General features: G+C 59.0%; 2 protein-coding genes and 1 long non-coding RNA gene across 4 annotated transcripts in view; 1 reads left to right on the top strand and 2 right to left on the bottom strand.

Moving 5' to 3' along the window:
- Window positions 1-20,397, bottom strand: part of HNRNPAB (heterogeneous nuclear ribonucleoprotein A/B) — a 314,463-nt gene that overhangs the window by 54,325 nt on the left and 239,741 nt on the right. The window lies entirely within an intron of this gene.
- N4BP3 (NEDD4 binding protein 3) lies at window positions 1,986-12,366 on the bottom strand. The gene is made up of 5 exons (XM_058547239.1): window positions 12,136-12,366; window positions 6,616-6,966; window positions 5,838-6,365; window positions 5,177-5,431; window positions 1,986-5,068 (listed from the first exon to the last, which is right to left on the bottom strand). Exons 2-5 carry the CDS (start codon window positions 6,934-6,936, stop codon window positions 4,541-4,543), a joined length of 1,632 nt encoding a protein of 543 aa, XP_058403222.1. The 5' UTR covers window positions 6,937-6,966; window positions 12,136-12,366; the 3' UTR covers window positions 1,986-4,540.
- The window catches only part of LOC131409780 (uncharacterized), an 86,631-nt gene continuing 78,769 nt past the window's right edge, over window positions 12,536-20,397 (top strand). For both annotated transcript variants that reach the window (XR_009221009.1, XR_009221011.1), the window contains exon 1: window positions 12,536-12,767. This is a non-coding gene — a long non-coding RNA (uncharacterized LOC131409780). The remainder of the gene's footprint in view (window positions 12,768-20,397) is intronic.

Here is a 20,397-nt window from a genome sequence, read left to right as displayed (position 1 = left end):
TCACAGGAGGTGAAGTCCTCTGTGCCAGCTCACTAGGCTGTCCAGGACCTGTCTTGCCTTCCCTCAGCCCTTCCAGCAAGAACCCTCCCCTGGACCTGCCCCACACTTCCCTGTGTCCAAGTCCAAGCCCATCCTGTGATGCCCTAATCCCATACTGCTCCAGAGGAAAGCCCCCCAACTTCCCCTCCTCAGAGAAGCTCACCCGTGGTAAAGACAAAAATTACTCATGACACTTGTTCAAGAGTGGTAAGAAGACTTTATTCAAGGGGGACTACTGCAACGGGGTTTTATAGTAGGGGAGAGTGGGCTCAATGCCACATATGACAAGGAAAAGTAGAATTTACAGCCAAGGAGCAGGGTGGGGTCAGTGGATGGAAAATTACTAAGGAAACCTCAGGGGGCAGGGGGGATCCTGGCTAAAGGAACCTCACAGGATTCTCGCTGAAGGCAGGCCAGGGTGATCAGATACTTTCTGGGGGATGACCGGGGCTGAAGAACCAGATTAGATAGAGGGTGATCAGATATGGAGGATGGAGGATTCTGGCTAAACTAACTAAGCAGGATTCTTGCTAGAACTGGACTGAACAAGGAAGGACACAGGAGCCCAAGGTCAGGTATAGTGAAAAAGAGAGCTCAGAAGGACCTGACCAAAGTTTGGTCAACCCTTGTCACCCCCCCCCATCACCTGGAATGGTGAGCCAGCTATCCTCTGAACTCCCATCGCACTCAAGGCTCACCTCTCGTGACACATTTCACTTTGTTTTTGTTGCGAGAAATGGCATTTTCTTTTTAATAATTTTATTTATTTTTTTCCCCCAAAGCCCCAGTAGGTAGTTGTATGTTATAGCTGCACATCCTTCTAGTTGCTGTATGTGGGACGCGGCCTCAGCATGGCCGGAGAAGTGGTGCGTCGGTGCGTGCCTGGGATTGAACCCGGGCCGCCAGTAGCGGAGCGCCCACACTTAACCGCTAAGCCACGGGGCAGGCCTGAAATGGCATTTTCTTTTCTGAATCCAGTATAGAAGCCTAAGTGCCCATAGGGCGGTGGGTTATGCAATCTGAATCGTCACTGTGGGGCCTGCACCCCATTTAGAGAAAGGCTCCCTAATACTTACAGCCCCCAGTCTCAGAGAAATTTACTCTCATGCCCCCAGACAGGCTCCTTCTGCCTTCTCCATGCTCTGCTGACTTGCTCGCCACCATGAAGGCCCGGCTGTGTTTCCCGTGTATGTATGTTTTGGTTCTTCTGGCCTAATCACTACTGTGGACATACATGTGTTGTCTCCTCCTCCACCCACAGGGAAAGGCCATGTGGGCAGAGGCCTTAGCCACCTCGGCTTCCTCACATGGGAACCAGGCCTGACCCTGAGGGAGGCACACAATACATCTCTGGGCAATGAATGGTGATTGGCTCTGGAGGGCCCATGCTTGGCACAAACCAGGTGTGACCAGGTGCCCACAAATGGTGAATGAACACTCAGAGCTGGAGCTTTCCCTACCAACCCCATCGCACCCCAAGCTTGATCCCTTGCCAGTCAGCGGAGGGATCTGGCCCCTTTTGACTCCAAGTCCCCCAGGGCCTTCTGGGCTGGAGCCAGAGTGGGGTCTGGGGATGAAAACAGAAAACATGGTCCCATCCCAGCAATGTCCACAGCCCAGTGGAGACAGAGGCAAACTGATAATTCCAGCAGCACAGAGCTGATGGAGAGACATACGGGGGCTGTTGGCACAGGGAGAGAAGACTGCCCAGGCAGGGCGTGAGTTTGGGAAAGGCTTCCCTGAGGCGGCAAGATCTGAGCACCGTGAGGGGGCTCTGCCTGGAGGACGAGGGCCCAGAGGGTGGCAAGGAGATGCTGGGGTCAGAAGAGGCACCACTGTGACCCTGGAGGCCAGACTCTCAGAGGCCTCAAGTGATAGGCTAAGGGGCCTAGGGAACTGCTGGAAGGCGTGACACTATCTGAGTTAAGCACATGAGGGACCAAGGGCAGAGCCCAGGGTGGGGAGCTTGCCACAGTTCTGGAGAACTGGCTGCCTGGACCTAGTCAGCTGGGAGAGGGGACTGAGGGCAGCTGAGGGGCCTGCTAGGGGCAGGAGGGAGGGGCTGCCCCGAAGCAGCAGCCACTACAGTGGCACCTGTGATCAGCCGGCCCCAGAGCCACCCAGCCGGCTTGGGGACCAGGAACTGGTTTGCCCAGCAGGGATGAGCTAACAGGGATCCGGTTCCCTCCGAGGCTCCAGCTTCGGCTCTCTTGCGCCCTCCCCTACATCTGGGCCTGGCCTTGGTTTCTGGCACAGCTGCCAAGTTTTGGTACCGCCCACCCACTCCCCACTGGCTGTACTGGCCAGCCCAGCTCCCTAATTGCTGGGTGGGGAGCTGTTCTGCAGAGCTGGTACACCAAAAGGTGGACCCCAGCCATTATGGAGCATGTGGGCACCCAACCTGGACATTGTAGGGCACGTGGGCACGCAGCCTGACCAGCTCCAGGCTGTGGGGAGGGAGGGATTCAGGCTTAAGGCTAGCACCCAGCTCTGGGGGGACCTCTGGAGGGTCACTGGCCCAGAGACCTTGGTTTGGAGGGGTCTGTCAAAGGCCTGTTCCAAGGCCTGTGGGGGACAGGCCTGCTTAACCCAGGTGGTCCCCGTTTCCCTCCCCAGGCAGAGGACCTGGCCTCAGGGATGGGCCTAAGTGAGTCTCAGCTAGGCCTGAGGTCTGTCCTGGCCTCAGGCTCCACCCAAGCCTGACCAGCGCTAAAAGGGCTCGGGCTGGTGGGAAGACACAAGACAGAGGGAGCAGTCAGGAAGCAGCCCTCCTGGCCTCCAACCCAGGAGCCCCAAACACACACCCCCAGACACACCCACCACCCACAGCACATCTCTACACACACCTGCCACTCACCGGGCCATAAACACACCATCCCCACAGCAAACAACTCACACACTCCTCTCCAGCCTAAACAGGCAGTGCACACGGGCTCACTCCACAGCTCCATCCACAGCCCTGCACAGCAACTCCACTCTCCACCAGGACCCACCGACTGGGGCCTGAGGGGGCTGCCAGCGTGGCCTTGGAGGGCAGGAGCACAGCCAAAGAGCAAATGGAGGATTTCTGCTGAGAACTCATCAGAGGCGGCTGCCGCCCCACCAGGGCAGGGACTGGGAGGGGAGAGACGTCTGTATGCCAGCTCCCCTGGGGCAGGAAGCACATCTAACCCAACCCTGAGCCCCCATGCCCTGATGGCCTAACAGCACTTAGCAGTCAGGGAGCACTCAATACCTGGCGGCAGTTACGACGACGCATCTCCACGAGGGGTGGAGAGAGCCCACTTGCACAGCCAGACTGGATCTGTGCTTCAGGCCACTGCCCAGAAGGGGAGCAAAGGCCCAGATTGAAAGTCAGACTGCTGACAGGCCACGGGTGGGAGCGGGTCTTAAGAGGGCTGAGGATCAGCCTTGGCTGACAGCAAGGGTCAGGGAGCACAGTGCAGGGCCAGGGACAGGAAGCTGTGTCCTCCCAGGACAGAGCTTTCCAGAATACAAATCAGATCACATCTCACCCCCGCTTAAAAAGACCCCATGGCCCTCCATGCCTACAGGGAAATGGCCACATTCCTTGCTGTGGTAAAGGCTCTTTACCAAGAGACCCACAAGCTTTCTCTGCCTCGTCTCCTGCACGTTCCCAGGGACCCCCATCCCTGTGGAGGGAGGGGTGTAGCGCAGCCAGACAGAAAGGTGGGAAGTGCATTCGGGGAGGGGCAGGGCCCTACTGGAGCCTTTGGGTGCTCTAGCGGAAGCTGTTTCAGGCCGGCCCCAGATCCAGCAGGAATGGGCACTGGGGACCTAGACTTCCCACTAGGAGAATGTTTTATGTTCTCATAATGCCTTGGGTGACTTGCCTGTTTTCCTAGGTTCCCTGGCATTGTTCCTTCTGAAAAATCCCACTGACGGTGAAGGAATTTCAGCCCCCACCGCAGCTAAGGAACTGTGTGGCACTGGGCAAGGAGATTCCTCCCCTCACCGACCACATGCCCAGCAGCTGCGCACACAGGCACCGGGCACACCCTCCCACTGACCGTGACCACAGGAGGAGCTACAGCCCATGTCACACCCCAACCATCCACGATCCTCTAGACTCAGGCCAGAGACGGGCCCCACAGGTCACCTGGGGCCTCCTCGTAGAAAACATGGTTTTATTGCAGGGAGGCCAATGTTCCCAGCCCAGCCTCCCTCATGCCTGCCCTTCTGCATCATGGGGCTCTTCATTCTCCAACCTCCTTCTCTGGGCCACACCTACTACAGGAAGCAAGGCTGGGCCCTGCCTGGGTGCTCCTCTACTAGGAGCGCCTTGCCCTGGCTCCTGCTGCTGGCACCCTCTCCAGCCCACAGCCCACTGGATCCTTCCTCTCAGTGGGCCCCCCCAGCCCTGGCTGGCCTCAGCAGATTCTGCCCCAGACCAATGTAAGGAAGGAGGCGGCCATCTCAGGGAGGGCTTGCCCAAGCCATCTTCTGACAGTGCTTCTGCTGCCAGCTCACTCCACTGGCCTCAGATCTTGGAGGACTCAAGCCGAGGACTCCAGGGTGTGGGGGGCTCCCGCAGCACCCGCAGTTCCTGTTCCAGCGCCTGGTTGCGGCGGTACATGTCCAGGTAGCCCCCCTGGATCTCCCGCTGGTAGCGCAGCACCCGCTCCTTCTCCTCCTGCCACGTCCGCCGCTCCCGCTCGAAGCGTAGAGTCTGCTCCTGGCTCCGGAGTCGCTCTTGCAGCAGCTCAGCCCGCAGCTGCTCAGCGCCATCTGCGGGCTCGCTGCCTCCTGCCTCCCCTAGCAGCCCCCTGCTCTTGCAGTCATCGGTCTCACAGCTGCCTGGGGCTTCCTCCCGGGGGGCCTGCTCCTGCAGGCTCCGCACGGTCTCGCGTAGCCGGGCCAGCTCTGCGTCCTGGGCCTGAGCTTGTGCCCGGCTGCCCCGAAGCTGTGTCTTCAGACTGAAGATCTCAGCCAGCTTCTGCGCCAGCTCGGCCTGGGCCTCCCGGAGCTGCTGCTTCAGAAGGCTAATCTCTGCTGTCTTCTGGCACACCTGGAGGGGGCACACAGGATGGGCAAGAGCCAAGCAAAAGGGTAAGGGGGCAGAGGGCAGGACTCCAGTGATGGGGACTGGAGGGTTTCCGAGTGCCTGGTCTCTCACCTCCCATCGGGCTTCCTCCTCTGGTCGGGCGCTGGGGTCAGCCTCTGGGAGGGTGCCTGGGGGCCGGGGCTCGGGGGCCAGGCCCTGCTGCGCCTGCAGCTCCTTCCGCAGGCGCCGCTGCTCCTGCTGGGCCATAAACAGCTGCAGCTGGAGGTTGCGCTCGCTGCGCTCAGCCTTCTGGGCCACCTCATGCAGCCGCTCCATGTACAGGCGCTTCAGCTCAGACAGCCACAGCCGCTGGCGCTCCTCCAGTACCTGCCAAGGGGAAGAGGAGCCTGACAGGGCCAGCGCACACACAGCCGGCCCACCACTCCAACACACCAGCCACAGCTTGTGTCCTGTGCCCGAACACTAGGGCCTTGCACTCTGACCACACATGTGCCCTAACCTGAGATGCCCTCCAGAGGTGAAGTGTCCCCAACATGTGGCCCTCCCAGGGAACCTGTCTCCCGCCCTCCTTCCCACATAACTCCCAGCAAGGACCATCTGTAACATGACATCCCCACCATGTGGGGTGGGGGGAGAGGAGCTGAATCACCTCCCTTTTGCTTACTCTCTTGTGCCCAGAGTCATGTGGGTGAGCTGCCTGGGGACCCTCTGTCTGCCCTGTACTCCAATGCCAAGGGACAGAACAAGACCCCAGGAAAGAGGCTGCCCTTACCTGTGTGAAGGGGTTGGCGCCATCCTCGTCATCGAGGCCCCTCTTGAGCTCCTCACAGGTATCCGGCAGCGTGGCTCCCACCTCCTCGGCAGTGGGACAGGAGAACTCGTAGGGGGGCGGTGGCTCAGGCAGACAGCTCAGCATAGCCAGCGGCCCAGCCTCCTTGGGGCCCCGCGAGGCCCGGTCCAGGGAGCCCCCAAGGTGGTTAATGTGGCCCAGGGAGGAGCTGAAGGGGCCAGGGCCGGTGCCAGGACTGCGGCCAAAGCTGCCCCCACTGGAGGAGTCGGACAGGCTGGGCTCAGGCTCAGGGCCGCCCTCGTCCAGGCTGAGGGCGTGCAGCAGCTGGGCACGAGCCTGTGCCTGGCTGGCCCGGGGCCCCGGGCTCAGGGGCGGGTGGCAGGCCAGCGTGTGCAGGCTGCCATTGCTGCGCCACAGCTTCTGGCCCTTGTGGGCTGCCAGGCTCTGCATGGACAGGAAGCCTTTCCCGGTGCCCGCCACAGGCTTGAATACCGATGGGCGAATGCGGCACTGCCAGGAAGAGAGGGCAGGTGTGAGGTCCCGGGACAGCTGTGCTGCCCTCCGATGCTCCCACAGCCCCTCAGGATCCTCTTTGAGAACATGGGGCACATATCACCGGGAGGCAGCGACCAAGCCTCAGGCTAGCCCATAACAGGACTTGCAGGTCCCGGCCCCATCCCAGCATCAGGGATTCCAAGGAGGCCCCGAGCTCCCCATCCCCGCCCTCCTACACGAGGGAGGGGCGTCGGCAGAGGCGCACCTTATCGAAGCGACCCCGCTCAGGCAGCGACGTCTTGCTGAAGTCACCGGCTCGAGGATGTTCCCGGTAGTAGAGAGTGGCATAGTCGGCAGGCTCATTCCGAGGGGCCCGCTTGGTGGTCTTGCTGTCCTTCTTGGGGAGGTGCAGGTAGCTGAGGAGCTCACGCTGGCCCAAGCCCTTCCGAAGGAGCCCATCAGGCTGGCGGGAGCTGCGGGACCCTGCGAGTGCCGCCCGTAGCTCTTCAGGGGAGAAGTCCTGCCGTTCCAATAGGCTGCCCACGCTGCCCATGGCAATGCCAGCAGGACCTGGGGCTGTGGCCATGAAGTTTCAACAGGGCACAGGCAGCCGCTTCTGGGGAGCGGGAGGCTCTATCAGAGGCAGGTGGGCGCTTGCTGCCCAACTTCCCTGATGCCCTAAAACCAGGTGCTTGCTCTCTGTGTCAGCTCCCCACTGGGCCCCACTCAGGAGAGACAGATGTGTATCCCAGAGGGAATCCAGGACAGGATTCCTAGGCTGGCAAGAGAAAGGGGTAGAGGCCCCCAAGCCACCTGCCCAGTGCCCCAGCTCCAGCTAGGGGCCAGTGTGTGATTGGGGGGCACAGGGGCGGGCCCTGAAGCAGCAGGATAGGGGCCCTCCCAGGACTGGGCCAACTGAGGACTTAGGCTCTGTCTGCCTCTGACCTTGCTCACTCTCCCATCAGGCTCCTACACCCTCATTTGCTGAGTGGGCAGAGGGCACAGGGAACCAGGACCAATGGCCTGACTCTCCACTCCTTCTTCCCTTGGGAGGGGGAAAACCCAGTTCAGCCCTCTTCCTGCAGAGGGTCAGAGTTCCCCAAGGGAAGCACCTGGCAAGGGTGGGGTTGGGGGCTGCAGAGGGAGGGATACAAACAGGAAGGGCCCAAGGGAAGGAAGGATGGCGGGAACAATGGCCACAGTTTCCGGAACAGGTGTTCACGTTCTGGCAGTGGTGGGAGGCAGAGGGAAGGGGCAGCCGGAGCCCCTGCCAGCCCTTGGAGACACTGCCACCCCAAAGCCCACCACCAGGCAGGGGGGCCCCAAATCCTGCCCCGGCGTGGAGCCAATCAGTGTGTGGGCCCTGGCTTCCTCATCTAGACAACGGCCATGACAACTCTCACCACTCAGGGATGCTGGGAGGATGGCTGAGATAACAAGACAAAGTGCTCAGTCCAGGGCCTGGCCAGCAGCCAGGGTCAGCACAGGCTGGCAGAAGCTGGGCTTAGCTGGTCAGACACGCGAATGCCCCCAGCAGGCGGATGAATGAGTAGGTTATGCACTGTCTCCCACCTGTGCTGGGACCACACCCTGGGGGTGGGACCTGTCTCCAGTACCCAGCCCAGTGTCCAGCACACAGTAGGTGCTCAGAAAGGACCTGTCAAATGAACGATGCCGCCTTCGCCGCCTTCTCTGCCTCCTATCCCCGAGCAGCTGCTCCCGACCCAGACAGACGCCCAACAGGCACGCTGCAGCTGCAAGTCCCCCCGCCCCACCCAATGTGCTTCCGGGACACCCACTCCCACCCCAAACAATGGTCGTTAGGAGGTTCCATCTTCCTTGACCATTTCCAGGTTTTGTGTTCGTGGAAGACAAAGCTCTCCAGGAATGGGAGGGAGGGCATGGCCCTGCCCCCACACCTTGTGGCCCTCAACCCTACCCTAAGGGCAAAAGGAACCTTCTCAACCCTCCCCTCCCAGCCCCCAGCAGGCTCAACCCCTCTGGGGGCATCACAGGTCACACAGGGTCAGGGGACTCACCCAGGTAAGGAATCACAGGGGCTGGGCACCCACAGCCCCTGTATAGGCCCTGTATAGGGTCCCGCTGAGCCCTGTGACACAGTTACTGTCTGTTTTCTAAGTAAGGGCCCTGTGGCTCTGAAAGATGGTTTGCCCAAGGTCACAGGGCTGGTCAGAATGAGGATGCCTGTGATCCCAGCACTATGGCTGCCAAACGTCCAGTGGGACCCAGGAAATCACCCCCAGCCCAGAGCTGGAACTGAAGCATCTTGCCTCCCAATCTGACGCCCCCTGTCCAGGACAAGCCTGCCCAGCCACAGACAGCACTGTGTCCAAGAGCAGTGACCCCCTGCCACTGCTTCTCAGGGAAGCAGACAGCAGAGCGCCTGGTCTCCAGCCTTGCCCTCAAACTCTCTCTCCGCGGGCACCTCTCTTAGCCATGCCTCGGTTTCCCCATCTCTGCAGTGGGAAAGACTCTGCCTGCCCCACCTTCCTTATGGGTTGCTGTGACAGTCACAGAGACAACAGAGGTAAAAGGTCTTGTGAACTGTAAGCCCGGTGAGTACATGGGGGCGGGGATGGTGGCAGTGGTGCCAAACACGCCCACTTCATCCCAAACACACACCACCTCACCTTCCCCTGGGCAGATCCTCACTTCCTGTCTCAGGGAGCAATAACTGACAACCCACGTTCCCCACGGAGGGCCTCAGGGGAGAGGCAGCCGTGGGCCACAACAGCACGTGCACCACACACATGCTGCAGTCCAGTCAGCGCTGCCAGCAGCACAGAGGCTCCTATGTTAGAGGGCACGGCGTGGACAGTCACATCCAACGGCAGACACAGTCATGCTCAAGGTCACCCACACAGCACCAAGCACCCTCCGGGATAGACAGGCACAACACGAGAACACTCCAGCACAAAGACCCAGCTGTCCCCCCAGCCCCCAGGCTAGATGCAGGGGTGTGTGTAGGTGGTGAGGCGGTCATGGGACCAGCTTCTCTCCACAAGTGACTTGAGCAATTAGAAATAGCTATGAAGATGTTAGCTCAGAGCCGGTCTTCCTCAGCAAAAAGAGGAGGATTAGCATGGATGTTAGCTCAGGGCTGATCTTCCTCACAAAAAAAGAAAAGAAAAGAAAAGAAATAGCTATGAAGCCGGACAAAGAGGCACAGACAGCCCCTTCCCTTTGTCTTTCCCTAAGACCCCCTCCCTCCACCCTCAAACTGGCCCCCCCCACCTCGTAACTTCACTGGCTATATTATCAGCTCCCTCAGCGGGGCGAGGCCCCTGGCTTTCAGGAGGCTCCCTGCTGCCCAGGTCTCAGCCTGGGGACAGTCCCTTTTCCTAAAGAGGTCCATCCACCTCCCCCGTCTCCCTCCAACACACATTCCTTCCCGTTGCTTGGAAGCCCAGGGACTGGCCTGGTTAGGCCAGGGCAGCTATGCAGGCTGGCTGAGAGGAAGTGGTGGGGGAAGGGGGAAGAGAGAGCAAGTGCCTTGCAGCCCCACTGGCACTGTCAGAGCAGAAAGCCAGACCGCCTCCACGTGCCTGGGCTTCCCTGCCCGGAGCCCAGTGCCTGCCCTGAGGCCCAGAGCTCTACATGGGGGTGAAAACCCCACCACCCTGCTGGTTAGGTCTGGGCTTGGCCACACAAGCCGCCTTCTGCTCAGGTCCCTGTTGGCCCCAACAGCGCCCTTTTACTCCTGCTTCCACCCCCTGGCCCCAAGATTAGGCAGCAGCACTGAAAGCCCTGGACACAGAGGAGCATCTCCTTTGGACCAATCCTTGGTGGAGATAGGAGAACAGGGCTGGGGGACTGCCCCAGCCACGAAACAGAGAAAGAGAGAACACGCAGGAGGCATCCCAGCATCTATTAGTGGGTGCCTCGTTGGGTCACCTGCCACTGGGCCTGCCACATCCTCACAGGATGCCCAGGAGGGGGTACTGTCATCTCCCACTGCACAAGAGGAAACCACCGAGGCCCAGGAGGTGAAATAATGTGCCTGAGGTCCTGTTCAGCTGCACAGGCTCCCCAGGTTTAGAAGCCTACCCTGACCTCACCGTCCATCTCCTCTCGGGGGGACACCCCAGAGCATGTGGGCAGGAAGCCCCCAGGCTGGCCTTGGCTGCGCTCAGCCCCTCCTGGCCCTGGCCTCTGGAGAGGGTCCCGCCACCTGCCGGGGATCAGCTTTGCTGAGGGCGTGTCTGCAGCTGCCCCTGAGGAATGGGACTGGAATGTCCCAGCTCCAAAAGAGAGGGCAGTGTGTGAAGGGCCCAGGGAGGGGGCGGGAGAAGCTGGCATACCCTAGCCCCACTGCGACACTTGAAGAAGCAGAGCCCAGCATTGCACCCCTGCAGGAGGGATTCTTCGGGTCACTATGCAGTCACTTACAGCTGCACCACATTCCATAGTTTTTTCAGCCTTTTCATTGCATCATCTCTACAACAGTCTCGTGAGGAGTTACCCTCACTCCATTTTACAGGTAGGAAAACTGAGGCCCATAAAGAAGCAAGCTGCCCATGATCCCAGTGACAACCAATCCCAACTCCCTGGGCAAGGCCCTTTCTACTGCATCAGGCTGTCCCAGCCAGGGGTCACCAGCCGCCCTCCATGGGCACACAGTACTGTATATGTATGTCTGCCCAGCCCCCACGCCTGCTTCTCCCAAGGGCGTCTGCAATCAGGCTGGTTTGGATCCCAGTCCCCTGGCCTGGAATCCTTCCTGCCTACCCCCGGTCAGGAAGAAGTAGTGGAAGCCGTGCTGCACAGGGACTCTGAGCCCAGGAAGCTGCTGGCTCTAGAGGGCTCTAGAGGCGGTGGCATGAGGTGGCAGGAGCCGGCTGGCCGCATTCATTCACAGTCTGGCACATACACACCCACACACAGCCGGCCGGCAGAGGAGCCCTACCTTGGAGGGCCCTGGGAGAAGGTTGATCACCAGCCCAGGATGGCTTCCTGCCTCTGCTCCCTCCCCAAGCCGGGCTCCAGGAAGAGGGCACCGGCAGCCAAGCCGCGGGACAGCCAGCCTGAGCCCCTGGTGCAAGGAAGGAGAGCCCCAATCTGCTCTTGGGTGGGAGGTGCCAGGTGGGAGACGACGGCTCCCAGTCCTCTTTCCAGACATAGCTCAAGGCCCTGATTTCGGCCTGGCCCCAGGCCGGCCCTCACTTTGGCCAAAGGTTGTGGCCAGCCTGGGACTGTGCTGCAGCCGCCCAAAGCTGGGAGCGTCCCTTATCCACAGGTCGCGGCCCGTGGCGGCAGACCGGCAGCTGCCACCTGTACAGGGCAGGGGGTTGGAGAAGGAAGAGAGTATCCCGGAGGGGGCGGGAGAGGGGAAGGTGGCGAGGCAGAGGAGATTGGCAACCCCACGTAATTTTCCCTGGGAAGGCTGTGGTGGAGGCCCTGAGAACTGCGGGAGGTGCTCGAGCTACCTGGGGGGCGGAGGCCGAGATCAGACTCCTGCGCGGGCGCGGCGGAATGCGCGTTTGTAAGAGGCAGAGAGAGCAGCGTAACCTGCCGCCTGCCTCTCCAGCCCAGCGTCCCTGATCGCGGTCGGTCCCTGATCCCGCGCCTCGGTGCCTCGGTGTCTGGAAGCAGGGGACACCTGGGCGCACACCGCACCCTGCCACCCCCGCCCACTTCTCAGACGGGAAGCGCGGCGGGCGAGGGCTGCGGCTTGGCCAAGGTCGCCAGGAAAGGGAGACCTCGGCGGCCGGCCCCACCCCCCGAGTCCAGTCCCCGGCTCCGGCCCTTGGCGCGCCCCACTTACCATGCTGGCGCCGCTCCGCACCCCTCGCGCGCTGCAGTTCCCTCGCGCGGATTCGAACCCTCCCTCCAAGGAGCCGGCTCCGGCCGAGACTGCGAGCGGGGCCGGAGCGGCCGTGCGGTAAGCGCCGGGAAAACGCGGGCGGGCGGGCGCTGGAGCCGGATTGGCGAGGGAGGGACGCGCTCGGCGGCGCTCGCTCGCCTGCCCTAAAGGCGGAGGGAAAACCCGGCCTGACTCACCGGCGCGCGGCCAGCCCAGAGCCCAGCCCGGGCCCCCGGATGTTGGGGGCGGGGACGGGGGCAACCCCCGCCCACCGCGAGCCAACCTGAGCCCCGCCCGGGCTCGCAGCTCAGCCCAGCCCGGCCCCCAACGAGGCGCTGCGCGGCGGTGGCGCCCGAGCCCTCTGCCGGCTGCGCTCGGTGTCGCGGCCACCCCGTGCGCGCCGGCTCGGACCCCGGCAGGTTTGCGGCCCGGCAGCCCTGACCACGGCCGACACCCCCAGAGGGCACCCAGCCCGCCTGCTTTCTCTTTCTCCTCCTCCTGGCCTCGCCCGCCCCTCCGTTTCCAGACCTTGACAGCTTCGGAAGAGGCACGTTCTGCCCATCGCCTCTCTGATCCTCGCCGCCTCCGCTTAGGTAAGCATTATCTCCTTTTGAGGCTGAACAAAATAGTACTCTGAGAGGTGGAGAGAGTTACCCAAGGTCTCCGGCTCGTTAGCGACTGAATTGGGTGCTAAGTTTTTTTGCCGCCAACGCCTCCTAGGGGCAGCACATTAAGATGCCTTTAGGGGCCAGATAAATAATGTGAGTCAATGGGTGAGGTGTAAGACAATAGAAAAGATGGAGACAGACAGATGGACCTACAGGCATTCAAATTCAAAATATTAAAACACCATATCTTCCTGAAAAAGTTAAACATAGAGTTACCATATGACCCAGCAATTCCACTCCTAGGTATGTACCCAAAAGAACTGAAAACAGGGACTCAAACAAGTACTTGTACTAGAGTGTTCGTAGCAGGACTATTCACAATGACCAAAAGGTGGATATGATGCAAGTTGTCCGGCAATTGATGAATGGATAAACACATTGTGGTATGTCCGTGTGGTGAATATTATTCAGCCATGAAAAAGAATGAAGTTCTGATACATACTACAACATGGATGAACCTCCAAAAAATTATGGTAAGTGAAAGAAACCAGACACAAAAGGCCACATGTGGTATGATTCCACTTATATGAAGTAGATGAATCCGGACAGACAGAAGGTAGCTTAGTGCCAGAAGCTGTGGGGAGGGAGAAATGAGGAGGGACTGCTTAATGGGCATGGAGTTTCCTTTTGGGATGAGGAAAATGTTTTGGAAGCAGATACAGGTGGTGGTTGCACAACATTGTGAATGTACTAACTGCCAGTGAACTGTACACTTTAAAATGGTTGATTTTACCTCAGTTAAAAAAAAGACATCATGTCACCCGGGGATCAGATTTGGCCCATGGGTCACCAGTTTGCAACCCCTGTCTTCTATGCTGTCCTTACCAACTTCCTAACAATGGAAATGCCAGATTTCGGAGGACTTCTGTATTTAAGAAAACTCATTAATAACTTGTGTGTCAGGCCTTGAGGAGCCCCAGTCTGGTAGGGTTGCTGACAAAGGCTCAGAGCAAGGACACACTTCATCTTTTTGGGGACCTGAGGAAAGGCCTCACTGGGGAAGTAGCTTTTGAGATGGTACTTGAAGGATGGAAAGCATTTCCATGGAGGAGGGTGCTCGTCATGGAGCAAGGGCCCATGGCTGGAGAGGGCAGGGCACGTTCAGGTGAAGGCAAGCTTCCTAGTGAGCACGGAGCCTGGGGTGGGAAAGGTCGGTGGGAGAGATGGGGCACAGCTGGCACACTGGTGTTGAGAGAGGGCAGCGTGAGGACCCAGCTGGACTGTGGGGCGTGTGTGTACGCAGGCCCGGTGAGGTGGTGGAGGCAGGGAGGCCGGATTATAGGAGTCTCAGGGAACCGAAACGGGGCCACGGAGGGCAGGGGCAGAGGGGGGGACCATGAGATGGTTTGAAAGAAGAATTGACTTGTCTTGGCAAGAAATTACATGAGGAGGAGAGGGAGGGGGTCAGAGATAAGCTCTGGTGAAACTCAGATTCTGCTCCTCGCCTTTCTGTTGTTATAGACACAGTGACTTATCCAAGGTCTTCTGACCTCTCAGTCCAGTGTTCTGTCTGCCCCAGGCTGCCAGAGGGAGGTGGGTGAGGAAGGGAGTTCAGTATTGTGGAGCGTCCCAGCAGGAGGGAAGGAAATCAGAAGACACCCTGGAGCCCAGAGTTGTCAAAGACCCGGAGGAGAGTCGGGGGAGGGCCCTGGCAGAATGGAATACCTGGAAAGTGGCTGCACACCTGAGAAGGGCAGCTGTAAATTGGAGGCTGGTGGAACCTAGCAGTTCAGCAGGAAGCTCATCCCCTGCCCACACCAGGGCCTTCTCTGCAGTGGGGGTTGCAGAGAGCAGGGGACTGGGGCAGATGCAGAGAGCAGCCTGGCTTCATCCTTCTAGCAGAGCTGCCATTCAGAGAAACAAAGGTCAGGTCCCCGTCCCCTCCAGCCTGGAGCAGGCTACCTGTCCGCCACCTCCTGTACAGGCTCTGGTCTCTAGGCCACTAAGAGCACCCCCCACCACCCCCTCCCTAGAAGTTGAGGGGCTGACCTGGCAGATGCTCCTTCCTTTGTGGCTTCTCTGAGCCCTTTGAGGTTGTCCTGATCACGCTGATGAGGATTGCAAGGCTGAGGGGACCAGCTGCCCCAGGGGAGAGGCTGCTTCAGTTCCAATCCAGAAAGTGCCTCCTCCTCCCCATCCACACGCCCTGCACCCTGTGCCTTCCTGTGCACATTTGCAGACATAAACCATAGAGTTTACACTGAACTCTTGTGTGCCCTCAGTCCAACCCCTCTGATGGAAAAACCGAGGTCCAGAGAGGGAACATGACCTGGCACCCCCCAAACACATCCCAGAGCTGGTTCCTGGCAGGGCTGGGCCTAAAGCTGGGTCTCTTGCCGTTTAGTCTGGTGCTCGCTCTGTTCAACCGCACTCCCTCCCTCCACTGCGGCTGCCTCTTGTTCTCACCCCTGTCCCCCTGGCCTTTAGCCTCCATCTGCTTTCCTCAGCCTTTGAGAGAAGCAGGTGGGCTGGGTAGAGCGGGGAGTCAGAAGCCGGCAGGAGCCAGGCCTCTGTCCTCTCCCCACATTTGCCTGGACAGCGTGGGGTGGGGGCCCTCCTGGGCTGCCTGCCCCCAGACTTGGCATTCCTGTAGAGTTGGTGTGGGAGCCACACCGCCCAGATGCCAAGGGGCGAGACACTCAGGGCGCCGGGCCAGGGGAAGGGAACGCAGGTTCCCTGGGTGCACCACTTCCTGAGTCGGCTGGCCTTGGACAGTTTAATCTCTCTCTCGGCACCTCAGTTTCTTTGTCTGGAAAAGGGGATCATAATTTGCTGGGGGGATTGAGTGAAGCAACATCTGTAAAACATGTTACTTTGTCCTTCCGCCTTCTCCTTAGAGAGAAAGCTTGTCGCAAGGACAAAATGCTTGCCATGGAGCCTGTCTAAAGTGGCTGGGCAGGCTGAGTGCCACCCCAGCTCGCATGCACTCTCCTTGTTGCCTCACTCTGCCTCCCTGGCCGGGGGAGTACCTGCATCTGTGCTGCTTGCGTGTGGCCAGGACTGAAATCCTGGGCCCGCCCCGGGAGACCAGGAATTTCCCCCTTCCCTCTGGCTCCACCTCTGGCCTCAGCACCTTTCTCCTGGACTGTTGCAGCAGTCTCCCTGCCGCCCTCCCAGCGTCACCCACTCTGCCTGAGCGGCAGTTGCCAGCCCACGCTTTCTGTCCCCACTCTCCGCTGCTTGAGAGGTGGCGCCGCAGCTTCAGAACTGGTCCCGAGGTTCCTTTGGGCCCCGTCCCAGCCCCTGCCTTGTGCACCTCTGTGCTGGGGACTGCCTCAGTGTCCTCATCTGAAAGTGCTGGTTGTTGGGAGAATCCATAAAGGGCACCCCCTGTGCCCGGGGCAGAATCACTCCACTTATCCTCTGTCGCTGTGGCAGCACTTGTGGCGGTGCATCAGCATGTGTGGGCTACCTGTCTGTCACCCCCAGGAGACAGCAAGCCCTGAGCGTACAGGGATTGGCCCCCCAGTCCACGTCCAGACCCCCCAGGGCCTCCCTCAGGACCTGACAGTTGATCATGTTCAGCTCCAACACCATCTGCAAAAAGCCACTTCATGGCTGCTTTCTAACCAGGAGGAGGAGGGTGAAGGAAGGCGGTCCTGGCTCTAATCCCTGGTGTGTAACTTCCTGGTGACCTCTCTGAGCCTCAGTGTCTTCATTTGTAAACAGGCAGAATCGCCCGAGAATGAAATGGCATAAGTCGGTGAAGGAAGACCTACAGCTGTGTGTCCCCCACCTACCCTTTGCCCTTCACTCTTTGCCCTCCCTTGTCCCTTCTCCTTCCCCTGGAGCTGGCCGGGCCCCAGGTCAAGGGAGGAGAGCTGGGCGTTCCTAGAGAGGCAGCGTCTGAGGATTTCAGACCTTGCAAAGAGCAGGCTAACAGGTAGCTCCTGGTGCCCACTCCACCTCCTGCCAGCTCCGCCAAGACTGTTCTAAATCCGAGAGCTGTGTCACAGCGGGGCACTGTGGCTGTCAGGGTCAAGGCAGTAGGACCCTGCTCCCCCGCCTTCACACCACACCCAGAGAAATGTGCTCCACACCCCGGGGTGAAAGTGGACTCCTGGGACCTGGACTGCCCTCCCTGAGTCACCTGCGCTGGGGAGGAGCCTTTGGTCACCCCTAATGCCCCCCCACCGGCCCTCCCTGGTGACCGGGGCAGCTGCAGGCCGCAGGTGGGGTGGAAGCTGAGAGCTGCCAGGACTTGCTCAAGTGCCTACCCTGGGGCACTCAGACTGTAGGAGCCAGCCAGGCCTGCAGTGTGCAAGCCGCCCTGGAAGACCAGGCAGCCCAACGGGCCCACTGGCAGGTCACCAGAAACCTGGTCTGGCCCCACTGCCAAGCCCAGGACCAGCTGGCACGCAGGTAGTAACAGGGTGCCGTGCTCTGGAACTTGGGAGACCATTCCCTCAGTGGCATTGGTTCGTCGGGGAGCGGGGATGGGGATTGAGAGCAGTCTGGGGAAGCCACTGCAGAATTGTGCAATGACAAGAGGAAAGCTGGTGGTTTCTGCAGATGGTTGCACAACTGCGTGAGTGTGCTTAATACTTAATACTCAACTGCACACTTGAAAATGGTTGCATGTTGTGTATTTTACCTCAATTTAAAAATTTGAAAAAGAAAATCAAACTGTACACTCAAGTGAACCTGGATTCTCATATTCCAGGGTTAACTAAAGGTAGTGGGCAGTCTTTTTTTTTAGCAAGGACTTTACCTAGATTACTTTTAAAGCTTAATTATGGAAATTTCCAAATATACATCAAGGTAGAGAGAAGACATTAAAAAACGTCCTATGGGCCAGCCCAGTGGCTTAGCAGTTAAGTGCGCGCGCTCCACTACTGGTGGCCCGGGTTTGGATCCCGGGCACGCACCAACGCACCGCTTCTCCGGCCATGCTGAGGCCGTGTCCCACATACAGCATCTAGAAGGATGTGCAACCATGACATACAATTATCTACTGGGGCTTTGGGGGGTGGGGGAAGAGGATTGGCAATAGATGTTAGCTCAGAGCCGGTCTTCCTCAGCAAAAAGAGGAGGATTAGCATGGATGTTAGCTCAGGGCTGATCTTCCTCACACACACACACACAAAAACAAACCTCCTATGTACCCATCACCCAACTTTGTGCTTTTATTCATCTCCATATAAACCTTCCCCCAACCCCCCCATCCCTCCCCCACTCCTGGGTTATTTTAAAGCAAATTCCAGGCATTATGATATTTCATCCATCAATATTTCAGTGTAGACAAACATTTTAAGTTGTAATATACATTTATTTCAGGGTGGGTGATTTCACAGGTACGATTGCCTACAACAAGGCTGAAGGGTTCAGACCCCTCAGGGTCGGCCAGGCAGGGCCTCCGGCAGGCAGGGGGCTGGCGGGCTCTCTGCTTTGCCCTCCACCAGCACCAGGGCCACCTGCCCACTGACACTCCTCTCTTGAGAGAGAACGGACAAGTTCGCCCCTCTCTCTTCCCCTCAAGGGAAGGCCAGGAGGAGTGACCTTGGGGTCACCTGTGGGACTCCTGCTGTGTGGAAAAGATGGCTGAGGTGCTGAAGTGTACCACTTCAGTGCCGAAAGAGGGACATTTCCCACGGAGTATGGCAGCCACAGGCTTGACCAGTTAGGTCCTGGTCTTGGGGGGCTCTCAACCACCTGGCCACCCATGCACCCCCTCACTACATGTCTTCCCAGCAGGCCCCTCACCCGCCCTTCTGTCTGTCCATGCCCAGCCGGTCAGCCAAGCCAGGGCATAGCCCTGCCTGCCCTGGGCCCTGGTACATGAAATGCCACGGCCTTGGAAGTCTGAAAAGCAGGCCTCTCTGCCCTGTATCTTCTGCTGAGGCAGAGGTTTCCTGGGCCCCTGCTCTGTCCCGCTTCCTCAGCCTGCTGAGTAGATGTGCCCAATACAGCCGCCTATCTGGCTTCCATCCCCAACCCGCAGCAGGCCCCACTCACAGAGCCATGTGATGGCTGCCGCCTATACCCAAACATTCATCCAGCCCCACCCGAGAGAGCCAGACAGGCTGGCACACACCATCCCCGCCCGGCACTGCCACGCCCCCACCCCACCCTCCGTCCAGACCTACCAGGGCAGCAGCTCCCCTCCCACTTCTCCACCTCCTCTGAGGCCCAGGCCGCACGCAGATCCTCACTGGGTCCTCAAGGTCCTCTAAGCACATGTTTGTCCCCCTTGGCAGGTCCGGTGGCAGGATGGGCACAGGATGGTGCGATGTGGTCACCAGGGAGTTCAGGCCCCAGACCAGCCTCTTACTCTACACACAGCTGCTAGCCCCCGGGGGGCTTACCAGGCTGACAGGGACAAAGAGGGCACCAGAGGGAGCAAAGACCACCCGTCATCCTTGAGCTAGTTTATCCACGGGAGCTGGTGGGAAGGCCACATAGACCTACTGAACAGCTTGTCGCAGGTGATCTTTGGGGCAGCAGATGCTGAGTTGGAGTTGGGAGCACAGGAGTTTATCGAGGGGAACATCTGTGAAAGGAAAGGGGAGGAAGCAGGATTGGGCAGAGGGCCCCACCAACGGCCGTGCCCAGCAGGGACCTCCAGATCTGCCTTTTGGAGGATCCCCCGTTGGGCAGAAAAGGGCCTTATGCCACTGCCTTGCTCAGTTGTCGGCCTCCGGAGAAGAGCACGAACTCCTTCTAAAAGCTGAAATGGACCTAGAAGGTGCTAACAGCTCGGCACTGTCAGGCAGCCACACTCCTTGCAGCTGGGCAGTGAGTCCTTGCTTGCAGGGGTTGTCACCGTTGTCCCACCCAGGCCAGGCTGTGTGCCTTTAGCATGGAAGCAGGTCCATGGGGGGGCCATGGCCTCCGAGACCCTGTCTCCCTGCGGGAAGTGCTCGGCAAGCTGAGTGAATGTGTGCATGGACAAGTGGGTGAACTCACTCTTAAAGAATTGGGTTTTATGGGCCGGCCCGTGGCTTAGCAGTTAAGTGCGCGCGCTCCGCTGCTGGCAGCCCAGGTTCGATCCCGGGCGCGCACCGATGCACCGCTTCTCCGGCCATGCTGAGGCCGCGTCCCACATACAGCAACTAGAAGGATGTGCAGCTATGACATACAACTATCTACTGGGGCTTTGGGGGAAAAATAAATAAAATTATTAAAAAAAAAAAAAAAAGAATTGGGTTTTAGTGCAATTCTGGAATTTGGCATCAGAGGACCTGCACTCACATTGAGTCCTGGCCTTTGTGAGCTGTGTGACCTTTACCCTGCACTAGACCTTAATTACCTTACTTGTGAAATGAGGATGATGACGCCTGTTGTGAGATTTAAATGCAGTGACATCCCTGGAAGCCTGGTGTGGAGTAAATTCATGTGTCTGCCGTGGTCTTCCTTCTGCAGAGCATAAAATGTCACCCTGCGCAAGGAAAGGGACAGGCAGAAAATATACCAGAAATGTTAACAGTCAATGTCTCTGGGTGATTTTTTTTTTTTAGGTTTTATTTTGAAATAGTTTTAGACTTAGAGAAAAGTTGCAAAAATAGTAGAGATCACTTATCCCCTTGACTTGGCCTCCCCGTGTTAACCTCATATG

Source organism: Diceros bicornis, chromosome 1 (assembly GCF_020826845.1).
Source record: "Diceros bicornis minor isolate mBicDic1 chromosome 1, mDicBic1.mat.cur, whole genome shotgun sequence".
NCBI classification, from domain to species: domain Eukaryota; kingdom Metazoa; phylum Chordata; class Mammalia; order Perissodactyla; family Rhinocerotidae; genus Diceros; species Diceros bicornis.
The sequence above is the reverse complement of the archived record's forward strand: the minus strand, read 5'-3'. Positions and strand labels throughout refer to the sequence as shown.